General features: G+C 43.8%; 1 protein-coding gene across 1 annotated transcript in view; it reads left to right on the top strand.

Moving 5' to 3' along the window:
• RUNX3 (RUNX family transcription factor 3) overlaps positions 1–23,108 on the top strand; it is a 124,321-nt gene that overhangs the window by 89,074 nt on the left and 12,139 nt on the right. The window contains exon 6 of the mRNA XM_028738825.2: positions 13,352–13,516. Coding sequence (XP_028594658.2) covers positions 13,352–13,516 — 165 coding nt within the window. The remainder of the gene's footprint in view (positions 1–13,351; positions 13,517–23,108) is intronic.

Genomic DNA, 23,108 nt, shown 5'->3' with positions numbered 1-23,108 from the left:
TCTTTAAAACAGGACACATGAGTTTGTATTTATTCAACATTAGTCCTATGCTGAGTAGACTCATCGAAATTAATGCTCATACCTAACTCCGGTTGATTAATTTTAGTGGGTCTACTCTTGAGTATATCTTAGTTGGATACAACCCACGGATACCCTAACGGACAGATAACAAACCAACAGCAATGCACAGGCAAGAAGGGATGGGCACATTTGTCTATTTTTGTTTGTTTCGGTCTCTCATTTTCCCCCCAGAATTCAGAGCATATCCACAGCACATATAGTGTACGCATTTTTGTGTGCATTACGTGGCTGGAGAGCTGCACTGCAAAATTTGGAGAACTGCAAATTCTCAAGGATGCCTATGTTTCACTTCACGTATCGTTTTGGAAATTGTGCAATGAGTAGGTTTGCCTTCAAATGTGAACTGAAATGAATTTCTCCCCCATCCATACGCATAAGGGCTAGAAACGTCTTTTAAAGAAGGTTTGGGTTCTCAGGAATTTCATATGCTTTTGTGGTTGCAGCGGACACACACACAGAAAGAGCCCCGAGAGCAGAGACCAGCAGTACTGCTATTAGTAACAACAATAGGCTGCACAGGATCAGTCCGTTGGCCAGTTTAATATTATTTTTCGAGCCTTAACGGCTTCAGCTTCTGGAGCACTCATGAAATATCTGGCTTAATAAAACATAGGGCCTGGCTGTTTCCTTGCTAGCTTGGGAATTTTTTTCCTCCCTCCAGAAAAAAACAATTATCAAGTCTGGCCAAAATTCTGACTCCTTGGTAATTACTAGTAACAAAGTGCAGCTCTTTAGGGCTTTCTTAATATTGTGTTATTTTTAAAAAAGAAAGGGGGGGAGTGAAGGGGGGACGGGGGAGAAGCATGTTTCAATTACCTCAAAGAAATATGATTACATGAGGGTCAAACAATTAAGCTAAATGGTTCATGTGTTGGTTCATTACTTTCCCCATCCATAAACTCGGAGGGCAAATTGCCAGGAGTCTCAAAGTAACTGAAAAGCAGGGGAGACAGAGGACGTTCCTCCCCCTACTTGCTTCTCCCAACATAACCCTGTTCACAGCCTCTGGTGCTTTAATGCAGTTATGGCATGCCTAGGCTAGGGAAATGAGCTCTGCTTTAACTACATCCAGGCCCCAGTCTGAACACACAAGCAGAGCTAAGGGCTCCTGCCCACCTTACCTTTTGTCTAGGCACATTTTTGTGCTGCAACAAACACAGCCCCCCAAACAGTCCCGTTTTGACACAGTTATATAACCCATGACTTGAAAGCTATAAAAATTGTGATGGGCAGATCACACTTCGGATAAGTCCAAATTCCCCTTCCCTGCTTTAAAACCTCAAAGAACATAAGAAGGGCCTGTCTGCTGGATGAGGCCAATGGCCCATCAAGTCCATCAGCTTGTTCTCTCAGTGGCCAATCAGATGCTTGCGAGAAACCTGCGAGCAGGAGCTAAGCGCCTCTCACCACTTGCAAGACTCGGCAACTGGTATTCCAAGAAGGATAGCTCAGTTGGTTAGAGCATGGTGCTGACAGCGCCAAGGTTGGAAGTTCAACCCCCCTATGGGAGAGCTGCATACTCCTGCATTGCAGGGGGTTGGACTAGATGATCTGCAGGGTACTTCCAACTCTACAATTCTATGATTCTATGAAATACTGCCTCTGACAGTGGAGCTATTATATCCCTGTTCCATAATCACTTGGTATCCAACTAAAAAAACCCCCCATACATAAGGAAGGTGCTCTGATAATTCCAGTTACTCTTTTCTCTTTTTTTTCGTAATGCTGTGATGCCCTTTTTGAGATGAAGCAACCAATATTATTGACACTGTAAGTGTGACCGGCAGCAAAATTTTGGAGTGTCAAGGATCCTGTTCAGGGTTCCAGCCAGCCAGCCATGCCCTCTTCCAGGATCTTCCATTCCGTATTCTGTCTCCCTGACTCCACCTCAATTTATTGTGGCTTTTTCTTTCTCAACATCCAGCCAACATTCTGTGCCCATTGAGCACAATCAATCCTCACTGAGCTGTTTTGGGGGTCGGGGTCTGTCTTAGCAATTCCCCAGCCCCATTGTTTTTTGTGCTTCTGTAAACCACAGGGTGAACTTGTGTTCCTTCCAAATATGAAAAGAAAAGTCCATCCATTTTGCCATTGCCGCTGTGCAATTTCCAGAATGCAATCACATTTTGAAGTTAGAGCTTTGAATAAGGCAGCGCTGGCACTTCAGCTGTGCCTTGGTGTTATTTTCATTCTTCTTCTGAAATTACAGAGTTCTTTTTATCTTGTGCACAGTCATGACAGCTAGAGTGATGATGGAGAGTTCTGTGGGTGGGGAGAAGGAAGCTGAACCTTAAGCAGAGCTACTAAGAACTAAAATACATGTCCCTATTTCATTGGAAAGTAGTTTGGCGTGTGTGGGGTGTGTGTGTGTGTGTGTGTGTGTGTGTGTGTGTGTGTTTCTAACCCTTCCATTTTTCGTTCTAGCCACATGCATTGTAGAATGCAGCCTTGACAGCTTTCCACTGGTGTAACATGGCAGAGGGGACAGGGAATTGTAAACAGTGGGTTTAAAATAACAAAGAGTCTCTTGACAATTCAACGAGAACTTAAATGTATGCAAAATAAGCACAGTGACCATTCAGTATGGCAGTTAGTTTGGAGGTGATACAAATCAACTTGCTTAGCATAGTAGTGGGGCTGGTAGCCATTGTCTCTAGTTAAACTCAGTTAATAGATTCAAACTTTCTAATTAGTTCTTATTCACCTAGTCCTCCTTTGGATCTCTTCTTTAGAAGAATGGCAGCTTGGCAGTGTGTTTGATCTGCTCATGGCATTGTCCGGGGCGGAGGGCGGGGGGAGAGAGAGACTACAAATCTTTCCCTTGCTTATGTGAACTAAAAGAAAGATCGCTGGTATTTCCAGTGAGATACGGTACACAGGAGGATTTGATTCCCTCTCAGGATGTCTTTGGGAGTATCAACGGATAGATATGAAGACCAGGAGGAAGAAATATGTATGCAGAACAGAATGTGAAGGCAGAGGAGAACTGAAAAAGCAGAACCATTAATACTTGTTGAAATGAGCTGGTCCCCTAGGGCAAATGGGGCACTGCCCCACCAACCTCAATTGGCTGGAGGATGAGGGGTTGTTGCACTTGGGTCCTGCTTCTGACCTTCCCATGGGCATCTGCTTGGTCACTGTGAGAACAGGATGCTGGGCTAAATTACTCTTCAGCCTAATCCAGTAGGCTCTTCTCTTATGTTCTCTGGAGCATTTCACTGACACTTTTTAACTTCTGTTTACTGCTGGCTGCTTTGCAGCTGTTTTGTTGTCATTCTTATTCTTGTTTTATGGCTGCTGTTTTTAATGTGGGATTTTTATTTTTGGTGCTGGGATTGTCTTGCTTTATTGTGTTAATCATTGTTTTAGTCACTGTAATTAGCTGCCTTAAGCGCCTTGCATTGAGAGGCGGGACATAAATATGTTAAATTGAGCGTGCATGATGACTGGAAGCCTAAAGCAATGGCTCATACAGGGGCCCAACTGGCCACCTCCTCCTTTGGAGGTGAGATGTCTTGCTGGACCTTCATGCCAGGTGCTCTTGACTGATGCACTCATCCAGAATTGCCTACCTCGGCAGTGGTTGATTTGAAGGGGGCAAGGCCAGAGCAGTGAGTAATCCAGAGTCATGAGAAGCAGCCTTTTGGGGATGGATCACCTGGGCTCACAGAAGCCTTCTGTTCTTGCATTCTTGCAGCACACTTGTTATCTACTGAAGGAACACTGATGTGCCACAGAATGTGGTATGAGAATAGGAAGCTGTTTAGTGCCAAGTCAGACTATTCGTCCCTGTGTAGCCCCAAGGGTGGGGAATCTTTTCTCCAGCCAAGTAATATGTGCAAACATGCATGTATATGTAATGTGTGCACAAGAATGCTTTTATTAGTGAAAAGGACAATAAAACTATATTATATTAGGGGAAATGGGTTGCAAAAATATAAATGTTTGACAGAATTGCATCCAAAAATGTGTATATTAGGAGAAGGTAACACTGGAATGCAAACCGATATGCAAATGTGGAGAACTAAAGCTAAGGCTGGAAAAATTGGAAACTGAAATTGACAGATTTGCCAATCCTCCCACTCCCAAGTAGGTGTTCTTCAGATTGCGGCCTTATGGTAAGAGAGGCTCAGCCACAGAAGAGACTGCCAGGGAGTCACTGTGGGTGCTGAGGTGTGATTGACAGTAGTCAAAAAATATTTAAAGCTGGCATCAGTTTCCTTTCACATGCTTTTTTACCCTCCTTGTGGTTTTCCCCTTCTTTAAAGGTAGGGCTGCTAACTGATTAAAATGTGGTTTTTTTCCATTTATTAATCATCTGCATTGGAATAAATTTGTACTTTACGAAACCTGCAACATAAGTACACTTGTTTAAATTGTAAGGTAGTATTAGATCAGTCGCAGGTTAATGAGCAAAAGTAACCACACGTTGTTAGAACATGTTTAGTTTTTCTCATCTGATCCTTATTACTGTGGCATGGCAGAACAAAACAACTTTAAAGAAAAAGAAAAACCTACACAATTCACAGTTGAGCAGTACTTTTATTAGGACAAACTAAAATGCCACAAAATGAAGAGTTTTCAGGTCCTCCAAAATTCTTCATTAAGTAGACTGCTGTTGTTTTTTCTTATGGCTCAACCTTTGCTTTAAAAAACAAAATAAAGGCTATGTACACATCAGCAGCTTTAAACACCATGAGGTTGCTTTTCCCCACTGAGTTTCAAATGGTTTTCTTACATTGTTGTACGGACCAGCAAGAGGGCAAGGACCTCTTCATTACCTTATTTGCTTGCCCATGCCAAACTCCAATTCACACATGTGCTGTCTGTCATCTGCTCATGTGCAACAGCTGCCTGAAATGTACACACTTCAGTGTAATCACGGCTTCCATTTGCAAATCACATGGAAGGTGGTTTGAGGGAAAGGACACCAGACAGGAATATTTCTTAAGAAGCTACAGGATACAGATGGATTGTGGCTAACATTGTGTGGCTTCAAACACCAGTGATGGGAGAGCAGCGGAGCTGGAATAAACGGTAACGTGTACATAGCTAAATTAAGCAATGAACTTTTTTTTTGGGGGGGGGGAGGAGAGAATAGCCCATCCTGTTTATTTATGCAGCATCCCTCCATTGCTCAGTTAGGAAACTGTTTTATACTGAGTTGGGCCCATTGGCCCACTAGCTGAGTTTTGTCTGCACTAGGCGTTAACTAAGGATTGAGCCCAGTATTTTCAGTTTTGATGTACGTCTAGGGGCTCGGGACTTGTTCCCAGTCCTACCTAGGAACCTACGGGGTGTAACGGGGTGTAATAGGCTTATGCGCACTCCGCCGCCACGCGTGATAACCTGGAATGCAACCCCATTGCAAATTGGGGGTTGCCTGTACACAACAAGAAAATTGACTACCTAGATATCACAAAGTAAAATGGCAGCAGTGATGATCGCTGGGAGGAAGGGTGAGTGCAAGAATACAACTAAAAAGTCACATTGCTGGTGAGATTTAAAGTGCATCAGTGAATAAAAAGTATAGTGCCCTTGTACCTTAACCAGCAATATCAAAAGCAACAGGATGGCCATCATGTTGCTTTTGATACTGCTGACTCATATGTTGCAACACAGGGGTTGGTTTACTCATTCTTTTACCTTAACTAGCAGCTTGACCTACAAAAGACAAAAAGTGAGTACTGTTTGACACTTGATATGTGTGTTTTCGGGGCCCACTCTATTCCTGTTATTATATTTTTTAAAAAAAATAATAATTTAATGTTTAATTATTCTAACCTACCCTGGGAACTGCTGGTGAAGGTGTGTAACAACAACAAAACAACAAAACAACAACAACTGCTGCTTGAAGTTCACTTTAAGGCACAGTTACAGTAGTCATTTGAAAAGTTGCCATCCCTATCAATGTAGCAACTAAAGCTTTAGCTGATTAATATTTTTACTTGTTAGCTGGACTGGTTAAATGTCGTAGATCCTGATTTGGGGTATGTATAATTTCAGAATGGATGGTGGTTAATAGGTAAAGGTAAAGGTACCCCTGCCCATACGGGCCAGTCTTGACAGACTCTAGGGTTGTGCGCCCATCTCACTCAAGAGGCCAGGGGCCAGCGCTGTCCGGAGACACTTCCGGGTCACGTGGCCAGTGTGACATCGCTGCTCTGGCGAGCCAGAGCCGCACACGGAAACGCCGTTTACCTTCCCGCTAGTAAGCGGTCCCTATTTATCTACTTGCACCCGGGGGTGCTTTCGAACTGCTAGGTTGGCAGGCGCTGGGACCGAACAACGGGAGCGCACCCCGCCGCGGGGATTCGAACCGCCGACCTTTCGATCGGCAAGCCCTAGGCGCTGAGGCTTTAACCCCCTGCGCCACCCGCGTCCCTATGGTGGTTAATAATGGGCCATAATTATTAATAATAATTATGGTCAATAATATATTTACTTCTGCTAAATAACTCTGATCTGATAATCAGGTCAAAGCAACAGGCTCCTCTAGATTATCCTCTTTATTGAACATCCATCCTGATTTGCTCACAAAAAGCTAACACAGGGGTTAGACTATGACCCAGACTTTTTTGAGTTTTTGCTCTGCTTTGTTTAAAGCGCAGTTATGTGACAAACAGCACTGGTTCTGATTTGCTTGTGGGGTGTATATATGGCTTACCATTAATCATTTGTTCTTCTCTCACTTTTCAATAAATTTCTCTGTTACTTTCTTAACTTCAAAAGCCTTTTTTAAAAGTAGATTTATTGAGCCAGGGCAACAGAGTGCTTTAATCCACTTTAATTGCACAAGCCTAATTTTCAGGACAGCATTTGAATCCCACTTGTGACTTTGGACTTGTGGAATAATTGTTCTACGTGCCTATCACCTCACCTAATCCCATATTGAATCCCACCGCGCAGGGAACAAATAAGCAATCCATAGAATGCGCTCCTAGCATGTCAAAGTAAGGCCAGGAGCAGACCAGTGCAAATTTAGACACCTCCCTAGCAACATCCACAATCCCTTGCAAGGTCCCTTTGCCATGAGGATCATCTCTGGACTGAGCCCAATATTTCTGATTGCCATTATTTTTATGTATTTGATATCTCACATGAGTTGTATTTTGTCTTATAGTGCCACCTACAGGCTCCCTGCCTTTCTGCTTCACAAGTCGATTGCTATTAGGGGGTCTCTGAACAATAAGATCCAGGTTGCCATGTTTTGAGCCTGGGCAGTCTTACGTTGTTTTTCAGACCTTAAATAAAGGACTTCAGTTGCTTTCCACATTGGTGAGCAGCCCAAAATAGATAATGCTACAGATTGGGAGATGCCTATTTCCAAATGGTTCTTTTCCAGCTACGTATGCGTAGAGCAACACCCATATACAGGTCTACATTACTGTAGGCAATAGCCTTGTGGCTGTTTTGGCACACTGGCATGCTTAATTGCCACCCCAGTAAAAACTTCACAAACCAATTTTCTGTAGGATGGTCAGGTGCAAAGGAGGAGAGGGCTCCCTGCACCTTTTATAACAGTTCAGAAAAGGAAATTTCATCAGGTATAGCTTGCATGCAGCTTCCTATACATCTCCCTGTTTACTGTCTCCCAGTTTCTCAGCTTTTAACCTGGAGCCCACGGCACACGTAGGACTGCCCAGAAGCAAATGCTTTGGCTAATGCTGTGTGGAAATGTTTCTAGGAATGATTAGGTCACTAACGCATGATTATGGAAATCTCAGTTAATTGGCTCCCTTGGTTTTAATCAATTGATCAGTTCCCTCTGCTTACATTTCCATCACGCATATCTGCACTGAGCAATAGTTCTGAAGAAAGTAGCTGACTTTATGTTTGCTTTTAGATGGTGCATATATATATATCCCTAAAGGGAGTCTAAAGCCAATTCAGAGGGCAATGCTTCCCAAACACCCAAACACTTATTTAATAGATTTATATCCCACTTTTCAACTAGTCCCCAAAGTTACTAACAACACCAAAGAAGCACATGCTCAGAAAACAAAACAACCAGTCCTGCTAGAGTAGGAGCCGGCATCAGCTGCTGTTAGTTGGTTCTGTGGCTGCCAAGGAGGAGACAGGCCAGCTGGAGCTGGTCTTGGAGCTTCCCTTCCACTCTTCTTCTTTTCCCATTTAATGGTCAGATTCCAAGCTAGAATTTCTCTAATTGTAAATTTTGATACTGTACCATTGTTTAAATTAGCCTTCACCAACCTGGTGCTTTCCAGATGTTTTGGACTCCAACTCCCATCAGCTGCCTGCAGCCAGGATGGCCAGTGGTCAGGGATGATGGGAACTGTTGTCCAAAACAATAAAGTGTAGAAGTGTAAAACCATTAAGTCCAGATTCCAGAGTCTAAAATTACCTAATTGCATTACTTTTCCTGACTCTGCTTCCTGATTTCTGAATCACCTCTGACATCTGCTTACCGCTTGTCCTTGACACTTTTTCATGGCTTGTTTACAGTAGTGACGGGGGATGGAGGAGAAATTTGATTTAGTACATATTTAAAGCCGCATCTATCCAATTTCCACTTTCCAAAACAATATGCAAACTGAAACACACTCATCTGATTTTTGCTATGCAGTTCTGCAACCAACCAGTGCTTATATAAGCGCACATATAAGGGGAAAGTGTGCATAAAAAGGAAGATATTCGTAAAAACAGCAAACAAATATGCTTCCAAAAATGTATACATTATTTAAAACTGCACATAAAGCCGTGTTTATTGGGATAAATTTGTACTAAAATGTTAATGAATTTCCATGATATATATATATTAATCTATTTGGCGCAAAATGTGGAGAACTGAAGATTGGAAAATACTGAGACAACTGAAATTGACAGGTCCTTCCGTTCCTAGTGGGGATTTGCACATTAAATAGTATGGGAAGTAGTATCTTCCTGTCACCACACATAATTTCCATCTAGTCTAATACAGATTTTCTGTTAATTCATTGTTAATGTACAATGATATGTGTTAATTCAGTATTAGTTCCAGCAAGGCATTAAATGTTGAAAATGCATGTGTAAACTTGCCCAGAGTCCAGTTGCTCTCAGCTGAAACCATTAGTCAGTTGGGATGCCCACTAACCAGGAAAAAAATGGCTTGGCCTATGCTTTGTGCCATTAGAGGCTATGCTTGATGGGATAGATATAAATGATGTCATTGCATATCCACAGATCAAGCTGCTGTTAAAGGTTTAGTTACAAGGGTTAGTTGAAAAGTTGGCCACTTCCTGCTTCCAGCTGCAGCAGCTCAGAGAGCAAAGCAAGCTGCTCTCCCAGAATCATCCCAGGCGTGGCAGATGTAGCAGGGCAGGGAATCTTATCACTGTGTAAAATCAAGAGTAATCCACTGAAAACAACTGAAGTGAAAGAAGGACTCAGCCAAGGTACTGAGTCTTGCCAGCTACATCAGATAGACCTGCAGATCAGCACATGCCACAAAGCTTTGTTTCAATATAGGCCCTTCCCATTCCTAATTTATTTGTGATTCTCCCGGTTGAGAACGAGTGTCTACGATTGCCACATCTGCAATGCATGATCACATCTTTGAAGAGGCAGCGTGGGGCTGTTGTTGATACATGCATGTCAAGTAATTAACATTACTCATTAATGCTTATCTCTCAGCAAATTCACCCCATGTACATCAGTATTCAAATAACCAATCAGGGCCACAAGTCCTCCGTTTCTAATAGCCGAATCTTCATATCGGGAAAGTGTGACTTCCTCAGGGAAGGTTAACTGGCAGCCTGCAAGGGTGGATTTCTACCACCACTTTTCAAGCCAATAACTGTTCCCTGTGGCAAGCCTACACAATGTTAATCAAATCCTGTTGAGAAGTTTTGCTGACAGAAAAGAAAATTACTTTCCAAAAGTTACAGGCGATGAGAGGCTTCCATGCTGTAATGTTCCATCTCTGTTTTGTGGTTTTGTATGTGGTCTCTTGGGCAGGCATGAGGTTGCATTCACAACTGAGAGGTCTTTTTCTGCTAGAGGCGTGGCTACCTTATTATGGAACTTAACTAGCCATGAGGAAATCAGTTTGTGTAACAAAATATATTCCTACATTCCTATTTGAATAATAGAGCTCCACACCCCAGAATATGCAAGTTAACAGCCTCTGTTATAAAGGGAAACAACTTTAAGTGAAAATGCTTCCTTTTTCTTCTATTAATAGTACTTACTATTATTGTTAATATTTAATAATATAAGAAGGTAGCAATTTCCGTTCCGACTTCTATTTTTCACAGTCAACACTGTTTGCATTCCGCTGCACTTCAGGTTCTAACAAATACTTTATTGTCTCCCTGTCCGCTATTTAATGTAACTTACATAACTATGTAATTTACATAACTTACATTTCATTTCAATGTAAGGGAAACATCAAAAGACATTAGTTATAATGTGTGGCCTTTTTAAAAAAACCCAGCAACAATATAGACGAACACCAGTGGTATTCACCAAAATGATTCTTGGCCACAGATGAACATGTGAACTGCAGCAATTTCTACTCTATTTTCTGTTTTTGTTGGAATCATTAAATTATTGATTGCAGCTGGTTACCGGGCTGCAGACAGGGGTCCCTTTTCCTAATTTCTACAGGGTGGTGTGGTATGTTGCAAAGCAAAACGCTGATGAAAGTTGCAGCCACCCACCATCTTTCCTTCTAGATCCCTCTCTATCAATCCCAGCTTTTGCCCAACCTTCCCAGGTGCTGACAGCAGGTCTGATTGAAGGAGGGGAACCATCCATTAGCGATAGAGCACACCCATTGCGTGCAGAAGGTCTCAAGTTCAGTTCTTGGCAACTCCAAACGGGACTGGCTTGTCTGAAACACTAAAGAGTTCCTGCCAGTTAGTGTTGACCATATTGAACTCGATAGACAATTGTCTGACTTGGTATAAGACGGCTTCCTGCATTCCTACGAACTAACCAGTATGACTACCACCATCATACCTAGTTTGATCCGTAGAGTTGGGGTCAAATTGTGGGAGCTCTCCCATGACTTAAAAGAGGGGAAATCGAGTAAACATGGCACATCTCCTCACTCCAAACAACTGGACTTCAGCCAACACATCAAAAGAGAGAGGCAGAGAGACAGACTGAGGATAATGACGATTATTTTCTCTCCACAGTTGGTCCATTCATCAAGTGGCCAAAGACCCTTCTATCCTTCTTAATTGCTGAATATGCTTTCCCACTTGCTGCTTTAGGGAGTTGGTGTAAATCTTTGGACAAAATATACAAGCCAGTGACTGAGGGTGGGGCCTTGACACACTTTTTTCTTTGCTTCAAGGGCAGGAAAAGTCAATAGGGTCAGTATCTTAAGAAAGCAAGAGGAAACCAAAGGAATGGCTCAGTGTGACCAATGGCGTAAGAAACGTTCACATCAAGCATATCAGGGCCAGCCCAGGACATTTTGCTGCTTGAGGCAAAACAAAAAGTGGTTGGGGCCCCACTCCACTTCCCCTGCTGTGGCAACTGGAGGCAACGCAGGGAAGCCCAGGAATGCTCAAGGCAGCAGAGGAGAAGAGGCCAGAGAGCAGTAAACAGTAGCAGCAGCAGTAGCCCTGCTCTTTCCAAGCAGCGACTGCGAGTGACAAACACTCTGCCACTCTAGCCCAACAACATACGGAAATTCTCCATCCATAGCGTACTTCATACCTCTCCGCCCTCTAAAGTTATCTGTGAGAAATTATGAAACTTCCCTAAAGCAGTTAAGGATGAATGGGCAACTGCTGGCTACAAAAGGTGAAGGAGGAAAAGGAATCCAGGCCTTGTTGTCAGAGTGACAGGGATCCTCCACTGCCTAAGAAAGATAAATAAACTCTTCTAAATTTTGCACATTTAAAATGGAAGCAAAGAATGTCAAACAGGCCATTATAAGGCATGTGCATTACAGGAAGCAACAGCCACTTTGGGTTGGTTGGTTGGTTAGTTGGTTGGCTGACTGGTTGAACTTAAAAGACTTTGCCCTTCCACAAAGCGTCCAGGCGATTTTCGAAAAGAAAAAAATATATAAAGCAAAAAAGGATAAAGGACACCAGCTGTATAACTTAATGCTGAATGTGCTTGTATGCTGTATGACGGTTTTAACTTTGCATTGTTCTGGCTTTTATGAAAACACCACAACTTTCCCGGAGGTTTAAGAAAGCCAGTTCTTTTCTGCCCAATTTGCAACCCTACCCTGGGAGACCTATCATCTTCACTAAATGCAGGAATAGCCAATGTGGTGCCTTCCACATCATGTTGGATCGCAACATTTACCATGTTTGCCCAGCTGCCCAGAGCTTTTGTCATTTTCCTCCATTTCAACTAAGAGGTTTGCACCCAAATGCTGTGGGGTTTTTTTTGCTTTTATTTATTTATTACTGCAAAGCAAATGCTTCTCTTCATCAGAGCGGGGGTGGGGTGGGGATTTGAGCACAGAAAGAGCAGCTTTCAACCTCTCCTTTAAGGGATACGTTTCCAGCATTCCATGCTGCATTTTTCAGCATCTCCGCCTTGCGCCAAAACGCCCCAAACTACCAGCGTGCTTTTTATTACAGTATCAGATTCACATCTATCCTTCCATATGGAAAACATTTCATGTGTTTGATGTAGTGATACAGATCTTCTTATTGGGCAAGCGGGCTGGGGACCCAACGTGTTCATGTCATGATGTCATGGTGTGCCAAATGCAAAATAGCTTTCGTTTATAGTTTAATACATCCTTGCGGACATGAAGAGGGCAAATTCAGTAGCATGTTGTTTCTGGTTGCATTTTGTTCCCCCACCGTGTTCTGAATTGGTCACATCCTGGAGGCAGGGGGCAAAAGGGATAATCATTATGCTGATTGCTGCCCAGAATATTCTAGCATGGTCTTTGCCAACCTGGTGCCTTCCAGATGCTATGGATTGCAATTCCTTTCAGCCAGCTGGAGTTGTCATCCCAAATACCTGGAGGGCTCCCTGTTGGCAAAGACTGTTCTAGCATAAGCAACATGTCTGTAAATATAAACTGGATAAACTGAGACCTGCAACAAAATGTCCATCTTCCTTATGAGGAATGGGAAACCTGCAGCCCTCCAGATGTTGTTGGGACTCCAACTCCCATCAGCCACAATCAGCATGGTCAGTGATCAGGGATTGTGGCAGCTGTAGTCCAGCAACATCTTGAGAGCCGCAGGCTCTCCATCTCTAGTCTAGACTCATCTTTGATGGCCCTGCTGGCCCCAATTGATTCTGTACTGAATGTACTTGTTGGCTTTCCTTGCTGTTCCAGGGCATCGACAGAAGCTTGAAGAGCAAACCAAAACCTATGGGGATCGCTTTGGGGAGCTGGAGAGGTTGCGGCACCCAATGAGGATCACTCCCACCACCCCCAACCCCCGAGGATCCTTGACTGCTCCTGGACACTTTGGGACACAAGCACAGAGTCAGATCCAAGGTAAACCGATTTGGTTCCTTTGTAGGCTCAGGTCTCTCTGCAAATGGTCCTACTGCTGCAATAAGTGGAGCTGAATACGGGTTAGGTTTTTTTATTTTGGCTAAGCCACACAACAGCATGCATATGCAAAGTTCAAGGTGCCAGATTCAAGGTTGGTGTACAAAGTCCTATATAATTTGGGACAAAGATGCCTATTACTACTACTACTACTAGTTAGTCACTAGGGCAACCCAAAGCGACTTACAACCAAACAAACAGAAGGTCATCTCCCAATTGATCACTGTATTCTGCAGAAGAAGCCCCTGCAGATACAACCTCATCAGGAGGTCTGTTCCATACAATGCAGAAACCAGGCCTTTAGTGTGGTGGCACCCAGCCTTTGGAGTTCTCTCCTGCTAATGTATCAGAGAGGTGCTGTCTCTATCGTCTCTTTGGCAGCTATAGAAGACTTTCCTTTTCAAACATGCCTTTTTATGTGGAGGTTTATTATTATTATTATTATTATTATTATTATTATTATTATTATTATTATGTGTATCTGTATTGGATTTGAAGTTGTTTTTATATATGTCAACATAGTTTTATATGTGTTTTTATTGCTGATTGTTAAATTGCTTTTCATTGTTAAATCATTTTGAGGTGTTTCATAGGAAGCAATTTATAAATGGAAAAAATAACATTAATAAGTAGGGTGTGCCTTGGCTGGCTGGCTGGCTTGAGTCATCTGGTGGTGTTTACTAGCCCAGTTCTGCTGCCTTTGCTCTCTTCACTTCACTGTAGTACTTTGTAGGCTGGATCACAAGTCTTTCTATTGAGGTGAGGAGAAATTTTAAATGCCGACCCTCATTGCGGCAGTGGACAGTTGGGATACCACTTATATTTCCCACAGTGCAGTGGAGTGACTCAGCTTTGGGCAATCTGGGAAATATGAAATGACTTACCGCTATTGCTTTGGCCAAGTATAGGCAAAAAACATAAGGGTGGGGTAATAGGTGCCAGTACTCACCATGAAGTTGTTATAGTAAGCATCATACCTTTTAACGACAAAAGAGAGAGGTGCCATTACTGTGTACCCTTGGGGGGGGTGCAGATTCATGAAAGCCAGAATGGTGTAGATGTTAGCATTTTTATGCGATAATAAGTTACAACTTTCTAAAGCCACACTCGGGGTGATATACAGCATCTTGAAAACCCTAAAACAGTTGAAGCCGCTAGTGTTGGTCATGGTCTGGAGAGACCACATAGTTTTCCTGGGTGGCCTTGAGTACGGTAGTCTCTCAGCCTAAGCACTTACTAACCTTGAGTAGATTTTGCAAGGATTAAAAAGAGCAGAGCCCTGTTTCAGCCACCCCATAGTTCATTGAAGGAAAGGTCAGGTACAAACAGAGAGGAACCAATATGATAGTCTTGCTTCTGGCCCCCCTCCCAGCCCTCATACCATTCAATAACAACCACACAAACACCATACACACAATAACTTCCTCTGTTTCTTATGCTCAGACCAAAGTACTGATGATGTTTTGTTTTTGTTTTTTGCAAAAATGGTACCATTCGTGTGCAAGGTGGGTGTATCAGTAGGCTTGATCAAGCCTAGAGGTTTGCAGTCAGCCCAAAAAGAAATATGGTAGGGGGGGAAACCAAAGGACTTCTCTCCCCCCCCCCAACACACATAAATAATGCTAAAAAGCAACTATACATGCATGTAGCAGGTGCCTGACACACCTGGATCCATTGCCCTTAAACAAAATTGGCTCCAGGGCTTGTTTGGAAGGCTTCCAAAAGCAGTTCCTGGCTGAATGTGGTGCAAGATAGAGAGGGATGGAGTGGAGGAAGCTTAGAGGACAAGGAAGGGACTAGCTTGTGAAGGCACAGGGTTGGATGACTGGCAGCTGGCCCAGTCCACACCTTCAAAGCTCCCTCTTCTCAGGTGGGGATGCTCTCCTACTCTGGGCAGCCTCATCCCTGAGAAGGAAGAGCTTTAAAGGCTCCCAGGACACACACAAAATGTTTTGTTGCAGGGCCCCACTTGTTTTTCTTTAACCACCACTGACTCAGCCTTAAAAAGCGAACACAAGGCTCTGGCGCATGCAAGTCAGGCAGTTGCCTCCTAGCGCTCATCACCAGAATAATGTCTAGGGTAGGGCAAAGCCAACATTTCTCACAGAATAATTTTCTGGCTCTTGTTTTGTTTTAGCTCTTTCTTAACTGCTAGAGAATTTTAGTCCTTCCTCTGGGAAATAATCAGCAAAATGGCCTCCTCCAAGTTTCCCTGGTTGCGAATTTTTAACACAGCCATCAATCCAGTTTAAATATTGTTTACTATTATTTTAATATTGGTCACATCCACACCACACAGCTTCCCACAGAGAATCCTGGGAGCTGTTAAAATGTGCTTTAACTGTATGGTGTGGATGTGACCATTGATAAAGGAGATTATGGGCTTGGCCCCTTCTAGTCCCCTCTCACTTCCTTCATCCACCAACATGAACTAACAATAGAGTTCCATCTTGACAGCAACTGAGCTGCAATTTCTCAGAAAAGAATTTCATCATATCTCCCCCAAGAATATTCAGCAAAATGTGCCCACACATGTATCTCCCTGCCAACAAACAGCGTGGAGAATTTTCATTCCTCCTCAGCTTTTGTCTAGGAAGGTATCAGTCACATCTAAACCATCCTTTCAAAGGACATTTATACCATATTAGCAGTTAAGGCTTCCCCCAAATAATCCTGTGAACTGTAGTTTGCCCCTCAAAGAGTTACAATTCCCAGGATCTTTAACAAACTACAGTCCCCAGGATCCTTTTGAGAAAGCCATGTCCTTTAAATATGTTTAAAATGTCTTCTTTCTTCTTTGGCAATCACTCATAGCCGAGTAAGATTATCTTCCATAAACACGGTCTTAACAGTGAGTCCGTAGATGAGTGTGGAGTCCAGTGCTGGATCCGCGCACCCTTCCACAGTGGGGACATAGGTTTCCGGGCAGGAGTTGATCACGGTGATGGTTTGCCAAACGTGCCTTTTCTTTTAGCTTGTTTCTCCCTTTTATCCTGAGTTCAAGCATCTTCAAAGTCCATGACACCTTTGGTAAGGGCTGTTCTCCAATTGGTGCGCTCGCAGGCCAGTGTTTCCCAATTGTTGGTGTTTATACTACATTTTTAAAGATTTGCCTTGAGAGATTCTTTAAACCTCAAAGTGCAGCACTTTGGGGGTTTTGGATGTTGAGTGATAGGCCAAACTTTTCGTAAGCTTCTGTGAAGATATTTAGGATGGTTTGGAGGTCATCCTCTGAGTGTGCAAACACTATGTTGTCATCAGCATACTGAAGCTCTATGACGGAAGTTACGATAACATTGCTCTTTGCTTTCAGCCTACTCAGATTAAAGAGCTTTCCATCTGTTCGATATATGATTTCTACTCTGGTGGGGAGTTTCCCTTTGACAAAGTGTAGGATCATGGCAGTGAAAATAATAGATAGAGTTGGTGTGTTAACACAACCCTGTTTAATACCTGATCCCACTGTGAATGGTTCACTTAGAGAGCCATTGTTATCTGCGATTGTTGCTGTCATATGATCATGGAGGAGCTGAAGGATGTTCATAAATTAATCTGGGCAGCCAATTTTCAGAAGGACAGTCCACAGGGTGTTATGATTTACAGTGTTGAAGGCCTTAGGTCAATAAGCGCCATATACAAGGGTAGTTTTTGCTCTCTGCATTTTTCTTGAAGCTGTTGAGTGGTGAAAATCATGTCCACTGTCTCCCTAGAAGGTAGAAAACCATTTTGGGATTCAGGAAGGGTAGCCTCGGATATTGTTAGGAGACGGTTTGCTAAGATCCTTCCAAGAATTTTGCCGTCCGCAGCTAATAAAGAGATGCCTTGATAGGTTCTGCAATCCGTTCTATCACCTTTTTAAAAAGAGATTGATAATTTTGGCATCCCCAAAGTCTGCTGAGATCTCCTTTCTTCCCCAGAAATTTTCGATGAGTTTGTGAAGCTGTTGTTTAAGTTCAATTCCACCCACTTGGAAGACTTCAGCAGATATCCCATCAGGTCCGCTGGCTTTGTTGTTTTTCATTTGGTTAATAGCTGTACACAACTCTCCTAGATTTGGAGATACTGCAAGCTCATCTCTAATTTGTTTCTGTGGAATATGTGAGAGGCCCTCAGCAACTATGGGTGAGTTGCGGTTAAGGAGATGCTGGTAATGTTCTTTCCAGCGCAATGCAATAGCTTCTTTATCTTTTAGAAGTGTGGTACCGTCTCTTAAGTGTAGGGGGCATATGCCATGATTTATTGCCCCATAGATAGTCTTTGTGGCTTTAAAGAAACTCTGTGCATCATGAGTGTTGGTTAAGTGCTGGATCTCTTGAGGTTTTTCTCCCCACCAGGTGTTCTTTAGTTCTCTGGTTCTTCTTTGAACCTCAACCTTAGCATTGGCATAGGGTTTTTTTCTTAGTGACAGTTTCTATCTCTTTGTCAGAGCTGAAAGGCCTTCCTTTTCTTGTCAATAATGTGTTCAATCTCACTGTCATTCTCATCAAACCAGTCTTGGTGTTTCTTGGTTTGGTATCCAATAGTTTGTTCACAAACTACAATAATGGATGTTTTAAGCTTCCTCTAGTGTTCCTCAATGTTATCAGGGAACTCTGAAAACAGATGGTCCTTAAGAGTCTTGAGTCAGAATGACTGAATCTGTATCCGTTGCCCATGTGCCAGTTCAAGACTAGGGGCTTCCAGATTTCACGGTCCTGGGTTTGGGATTGGTTTTTGGAAGATGTCTATGTGTGAATCTGTTTTATGTGTGTAGTTCAGTGCACGCTGACCAACGCACAGTCTTCGCAGTGAGGCTCTATTCTGATGGCGTGAGTATCACGACAACCAGTAGATTATTATCTGCTGCAGCCTTCTTCTGCCTTCACAGCTGTTGTAACATGCCACTTGTTATCTTCTGCCTGTTCTGCCATTGAGGACTTTTTGGATCATTCTTTGTCTAGCTCCTCCCCTTTGACCATACAAGGGTCATAGGAACGTGTAAGCCCACTCACCACAACAAAGTGATGATCCAGCGAGTGTTTAAAATGTATAGTGTGGCTGTGACCAAAGTTTGTACCTTTCTATTGTATGCTTCCTTATGCTTCCTTTGAGCATAAGGACACCACACTGGCCAGCTCTAGATAGGGAGATATGGAGGGCTGCATTCATTCCCCAGGCCTGGGATTCCCTATCCCTGGCCTAGCAGTAGGCTCAGCTCTGAAGCACCATGACCTACCTGAATCAGACCGGACACGGGCTAGAGCTCAATGTTGAGCCTACCAAGTGGCAATGGCGACGACGAAGAGGGCCTTCTTCGCCGCCTCCATTGCACCTACGGGACCGCCTCTCCTGGTATGCCCCACAGAGAAACCTACGATCTGTAAATAAAAACATCCTTAAGGTCCCAGGCCTCAGAGAGATTAGGCTGGCCTCAACTAGAGCCAGGGCCTTCTCGGCTGCGGCTCCAATCTGGTGGAATGCTCTGTCACAAGAGACTAGGGCCCTGCGGGACCTGACATCTTTCCGCAGGGCCTGCAAGACAGAGTTGTTCCACCAGGCCTTTGGTCAGGGCGCAGCCTGACTCCCTCCTCTGGCAACCTGCACAGTATTTTGGTTGCCATCAATTTGATTTTAATTAATTTTTATAATGAAATATTTTAGAATGTGTGATTACTCAACTATTTGGTTATTTGATTGTTGTTAGCCGCCCTGAGCCCAGCTTCGGCTGGGGAGGGTGGGATATAAATAAAATTTATTATTATTATTATTATTATCTGCAGAAAACAGCAGCAGGAGACTTTTTCAGGTGGTTTGCAATCTATCGGAACCACCTGTACCACCGGGGCCTGGTAGGGACCCCAAGATCTCCTGCAATGCTTTTGCAAAGTTTTTTGCAGATAAAGTCGCTCAGATTCAGAAGGAGGTAGACTCCACCGTGGGAGCAGGGCCAGGGCGGGAGAGTGCTAGAGTTCTGTCTGGTCCTGTTACATGGGATCAATTCCAATCTGTTACCTCCGAGGATGTGGACAGGCTGCTTGGACAAGTGAAACCGACCACCTGTCTCCTTGATCCTTGCCCATCCTGGCTGATAAAAGCGAGTGGGGAAGGGCTGGGCAATGGACTCTGCGGGGTGGTGAATGCTTCCCTCTGTGAGGGAGCCTTCCCAGACCCGCTGAAAGAGGCAGTCATTAAACCGCTTCTTAAAAAAACATCTTTAGACCTGGCCAATTTGGCCAACTATCGCCCAGTCTCAAATCTACCATTCTTGGGCAAGGTGATTGAGCGGGTGGTTGCTGAACAACTCCAAGCACGCCTAGAGGAAGCGGATCATTTGGATCCCTTCCAATCGGGATTCAGGCCTCACCATGGGACTGAAACTGCCTTGGTCGCGCTGGTTGATGATCTCCGGCGGGCTAGGGACAAAGGTGATAGCTGTTTCCTAGTTCTGCTGGATCTCTCAGCGGCCTTTGACACCATTGACCATAACATCCTTCTGGACCGTCTAGAGGGGCTGGGAGCTGGGGGCACTGTCATACAGTGGTTCCGCTCCTTCCTCCTGGGCCGTGTCCAGAAAGTGGTGGTGGGGGATGAGTGTTCAGACCCTTGGGCCCTCACTTGTGGGGTGCCTCAGGGTTCTGTCCTCTCCCCCATGCTTTTTAATATCTATATGAAGCCGCTGGGAGAGATCATCAGGGGGTTTGGACTGGGTGTTCATCAGTATGCAGATGACACCCAGCTCTACCTCTCCTTTAAATCAGAACCAGTGAAGGCGGTGAAGGTCCTGTGTGAGTGCCTGGAGGCGGTTGGAGGATGGATGGCGGCTAACAGATTGAGGTTGAATCCTGACAAGACAGAAGTACTGTTTTGGGGGGACAGGGAGTGGGTTGGTGTGGGGGATTCCCTGGTCTTGAATGGGGTAACTGTGCCCCTGAAGGACCAGGTGTGCAGCCTGGGAGTCATTTTGGACTCACAGCTGTCCATGGAGGCGCAGGTTAACTCTGTGTCCAGGGCAGCTGTCTACCAGCTCCATCTGGTATGCAGGCTAAGACCCTACCTGCCCGCGAACTGTCTCGCCAGAGTGGGGCATGCTCTAGTTATCTCACGCTTGGACTACTGCAACGCGCTCTACGTGGGGCTAACTTTGAAGGTGACCCGGAAACTGCAATTAATCCAGTATGCGGCAGCTAGACTGGTGACTGGGAGTGGCCGCCTGGACCACATAACACCGGTTCTGAGAGATCTGCATTGGCTCCCAGTACGTTTCCGAGCACGATTCAAAGTGTTGGTGCTGACCTTTAAAGCCCTAAACGGCCTCGGTCCTGTATACCTGAAAGAGCGTCTCCGCCCCCATTGTTCAGCCCGGACACTGAGATACAGCGCCAAGGGCCTTCTGGCGGTTCCCTCATTGTGAGAAGTGAGGCTACAGAGGGCCTTCTCGGTAGTGGCGCCCGCCCTGTGGAACGCCCTCCCATCAGATGTCAAAGAGAAAAACAATTACCTGACATTCAGAAGACATCTTAAGGCAGCCCTGTTCAGGGAAGTTTTTAATATGTAACGCTGTACTGTTTTTAACACTTGACCGGGAGCCGCCCAGAGTGGCTGGGGAAACTCAGCCAGATGGGCGGGGTATAAATAATAAATTATTATTATTATTATACCAGAAGAATGTCACAAAGACCTCACTTTTTGTTCTAAGTAAGAGCCTCCAAGCTGTTGTGAGGGAACTATGACTAAGAGCTAGCACTGGATATATGCACAGAGGAGCCAGCTTGATGACATTTGTTTTCAAAAGTTGGCCCCATCAGCTTTGAATTCTTCCCTTCTGCTGAGGGAGGTGCGGTGCGGCTTTTTGTTCTGATGGAACTGCCAAAGCTCTCCTCACCCTGCTTTTTGCCTTGTGGGTTTAGTCACTGAGCTACAACAGTTGAACTGAGTCCAGATATTAAATTATATATTCAGAAGAGCCTCCTCTAGGCTCCTCAAGGGGTTTGATTGTTCCTGGATGCTCCTTTGAACAACAGAAATGAAATTTGCTATGGAATTAACCTTAATCACATGAACAATGAGCCACTAACTTTTTGCGGACACCCACTCAAGCTGGTCCTTATATATACAGAGACATATTGCTTCAGCCTTCAGTGTGACAGTCTTCGGGAAAACCAACAACCCTTAGGATAGTGCAACCCAGTTGCACCCTAATAGAACAGTCTGTGTGGCATGAGAAAGAAATGAGTTAAATAATCAAAGACTTCTGTGAAACTTACGCATGGAGGGCAGGCACAAGCTACAACCTCTCCTCCATCCAAGATATAAGCTTACCCAAAGCATATCCACCTTACAGAGTTGTGACAATTAATATGAGGTAGGCGAAAACCAAATGGCTGGTGCCAATTTGCCAAATGGAAAAATTCCTGCCCGGCCCCGAAATACAGCGGCCAACATAGTCCACAGCATGCTTGGAGCACCAGCAGCACCCTGAACTGAGGGAGGGTGGGTGGGAGAACCAGTGACAAAAACAGAGGAGAAATTCCCACATAACTCAGCAGGGTGGATGTCTGAGTAGACATGTGTAGGATTGCACTGATAAGTTTCTATTATTATTATTATTATTATTATTATTATTATTATTATTATTTCCTTGATTAATCAGGGGCTGCCTTTTAATTGATTAAATGCTTTTAAAATTCATTGATCTAACCCATTAATTGTTTAAATATTGCAGCCTCAAGTCCCTTGTCCTGTCAGTGCAAGGATTTACACTTGTGAAAGGAAACTTTCCCCCCTCTCCTCCCCTCTAAATCTGGTCTAGTGGTTCCCCCAGTCATCTGAAGCAGATTTGGAGAGGGTGAGGACATGCAAGGGGAGAGGAGATGGGGGAAGCTCCATTGCAGAATCAAATCCGTGTGCCGACTGAACAAAGGGCATTGGATGCCACCTTTACTATTTTTGTAGGTGTCTTAAGTTTTACTCAGTGAAATGGTTCAGACATCAATGGATGTGAACCATCAGTTAAATGCTACGACGCTTATAAAATATGGCTATATTGTAAGAGGTTTTAAGGGACAGACAGAAAAGGGCTGAAGGAGTGAAGGATTGGAAATAAAGGCACAGGGAGACACATCTGCCCATAACCTTGCCAACTATATTTATACATGGGTGTTAAATATCTCCCATGTTTATCCTATCCATCATCATAGCTTAAGCCAGAAAAGCAAATATATATCTTAGGAATGTATGAATTGCTGGATCTGATTTGTCTCGTTGAGGGATGGGGGAGAATACATGAACCAAAGGCAGCTATCCTTTGAAATTTGCACATCTCTGAATTTTGTGATTCAGTTCTTCAACAAATAAAGTGTACAAATATGTGGATATTCAGATAAAGTGTTCATAAAAACATATATTATTGAAAATAACATACAAAATAGCAGTATATTAGACAAAATTGCATGCAAATATATATACTAAAACGCTGACGAATTTTCATTACGAATATGTATATTATACTGATACAAGAATGTGAACTAAGCTTATGATTGGGAAAATGAGAAACCGA

The sequence above is a fragment of the Podarcis muralis genome, chromosome 7 (assembly GCF_964188315.1).
Source record: "Podarcis muralis chromosome 7, rPodMur119.hap1.1, whole genome shotgun sequence".
Classification (NCBI taxonomy): Eukaryota; Metazoa; Chordata; class Lepidosauria; order Squamata; family Lacertidae; genus Podarcis; species Podarcis muralis.
Note: the sequence above shows the minus strand (reverse complement) of the source record. Positions and strands in the feature narration are given on the sequence as shown.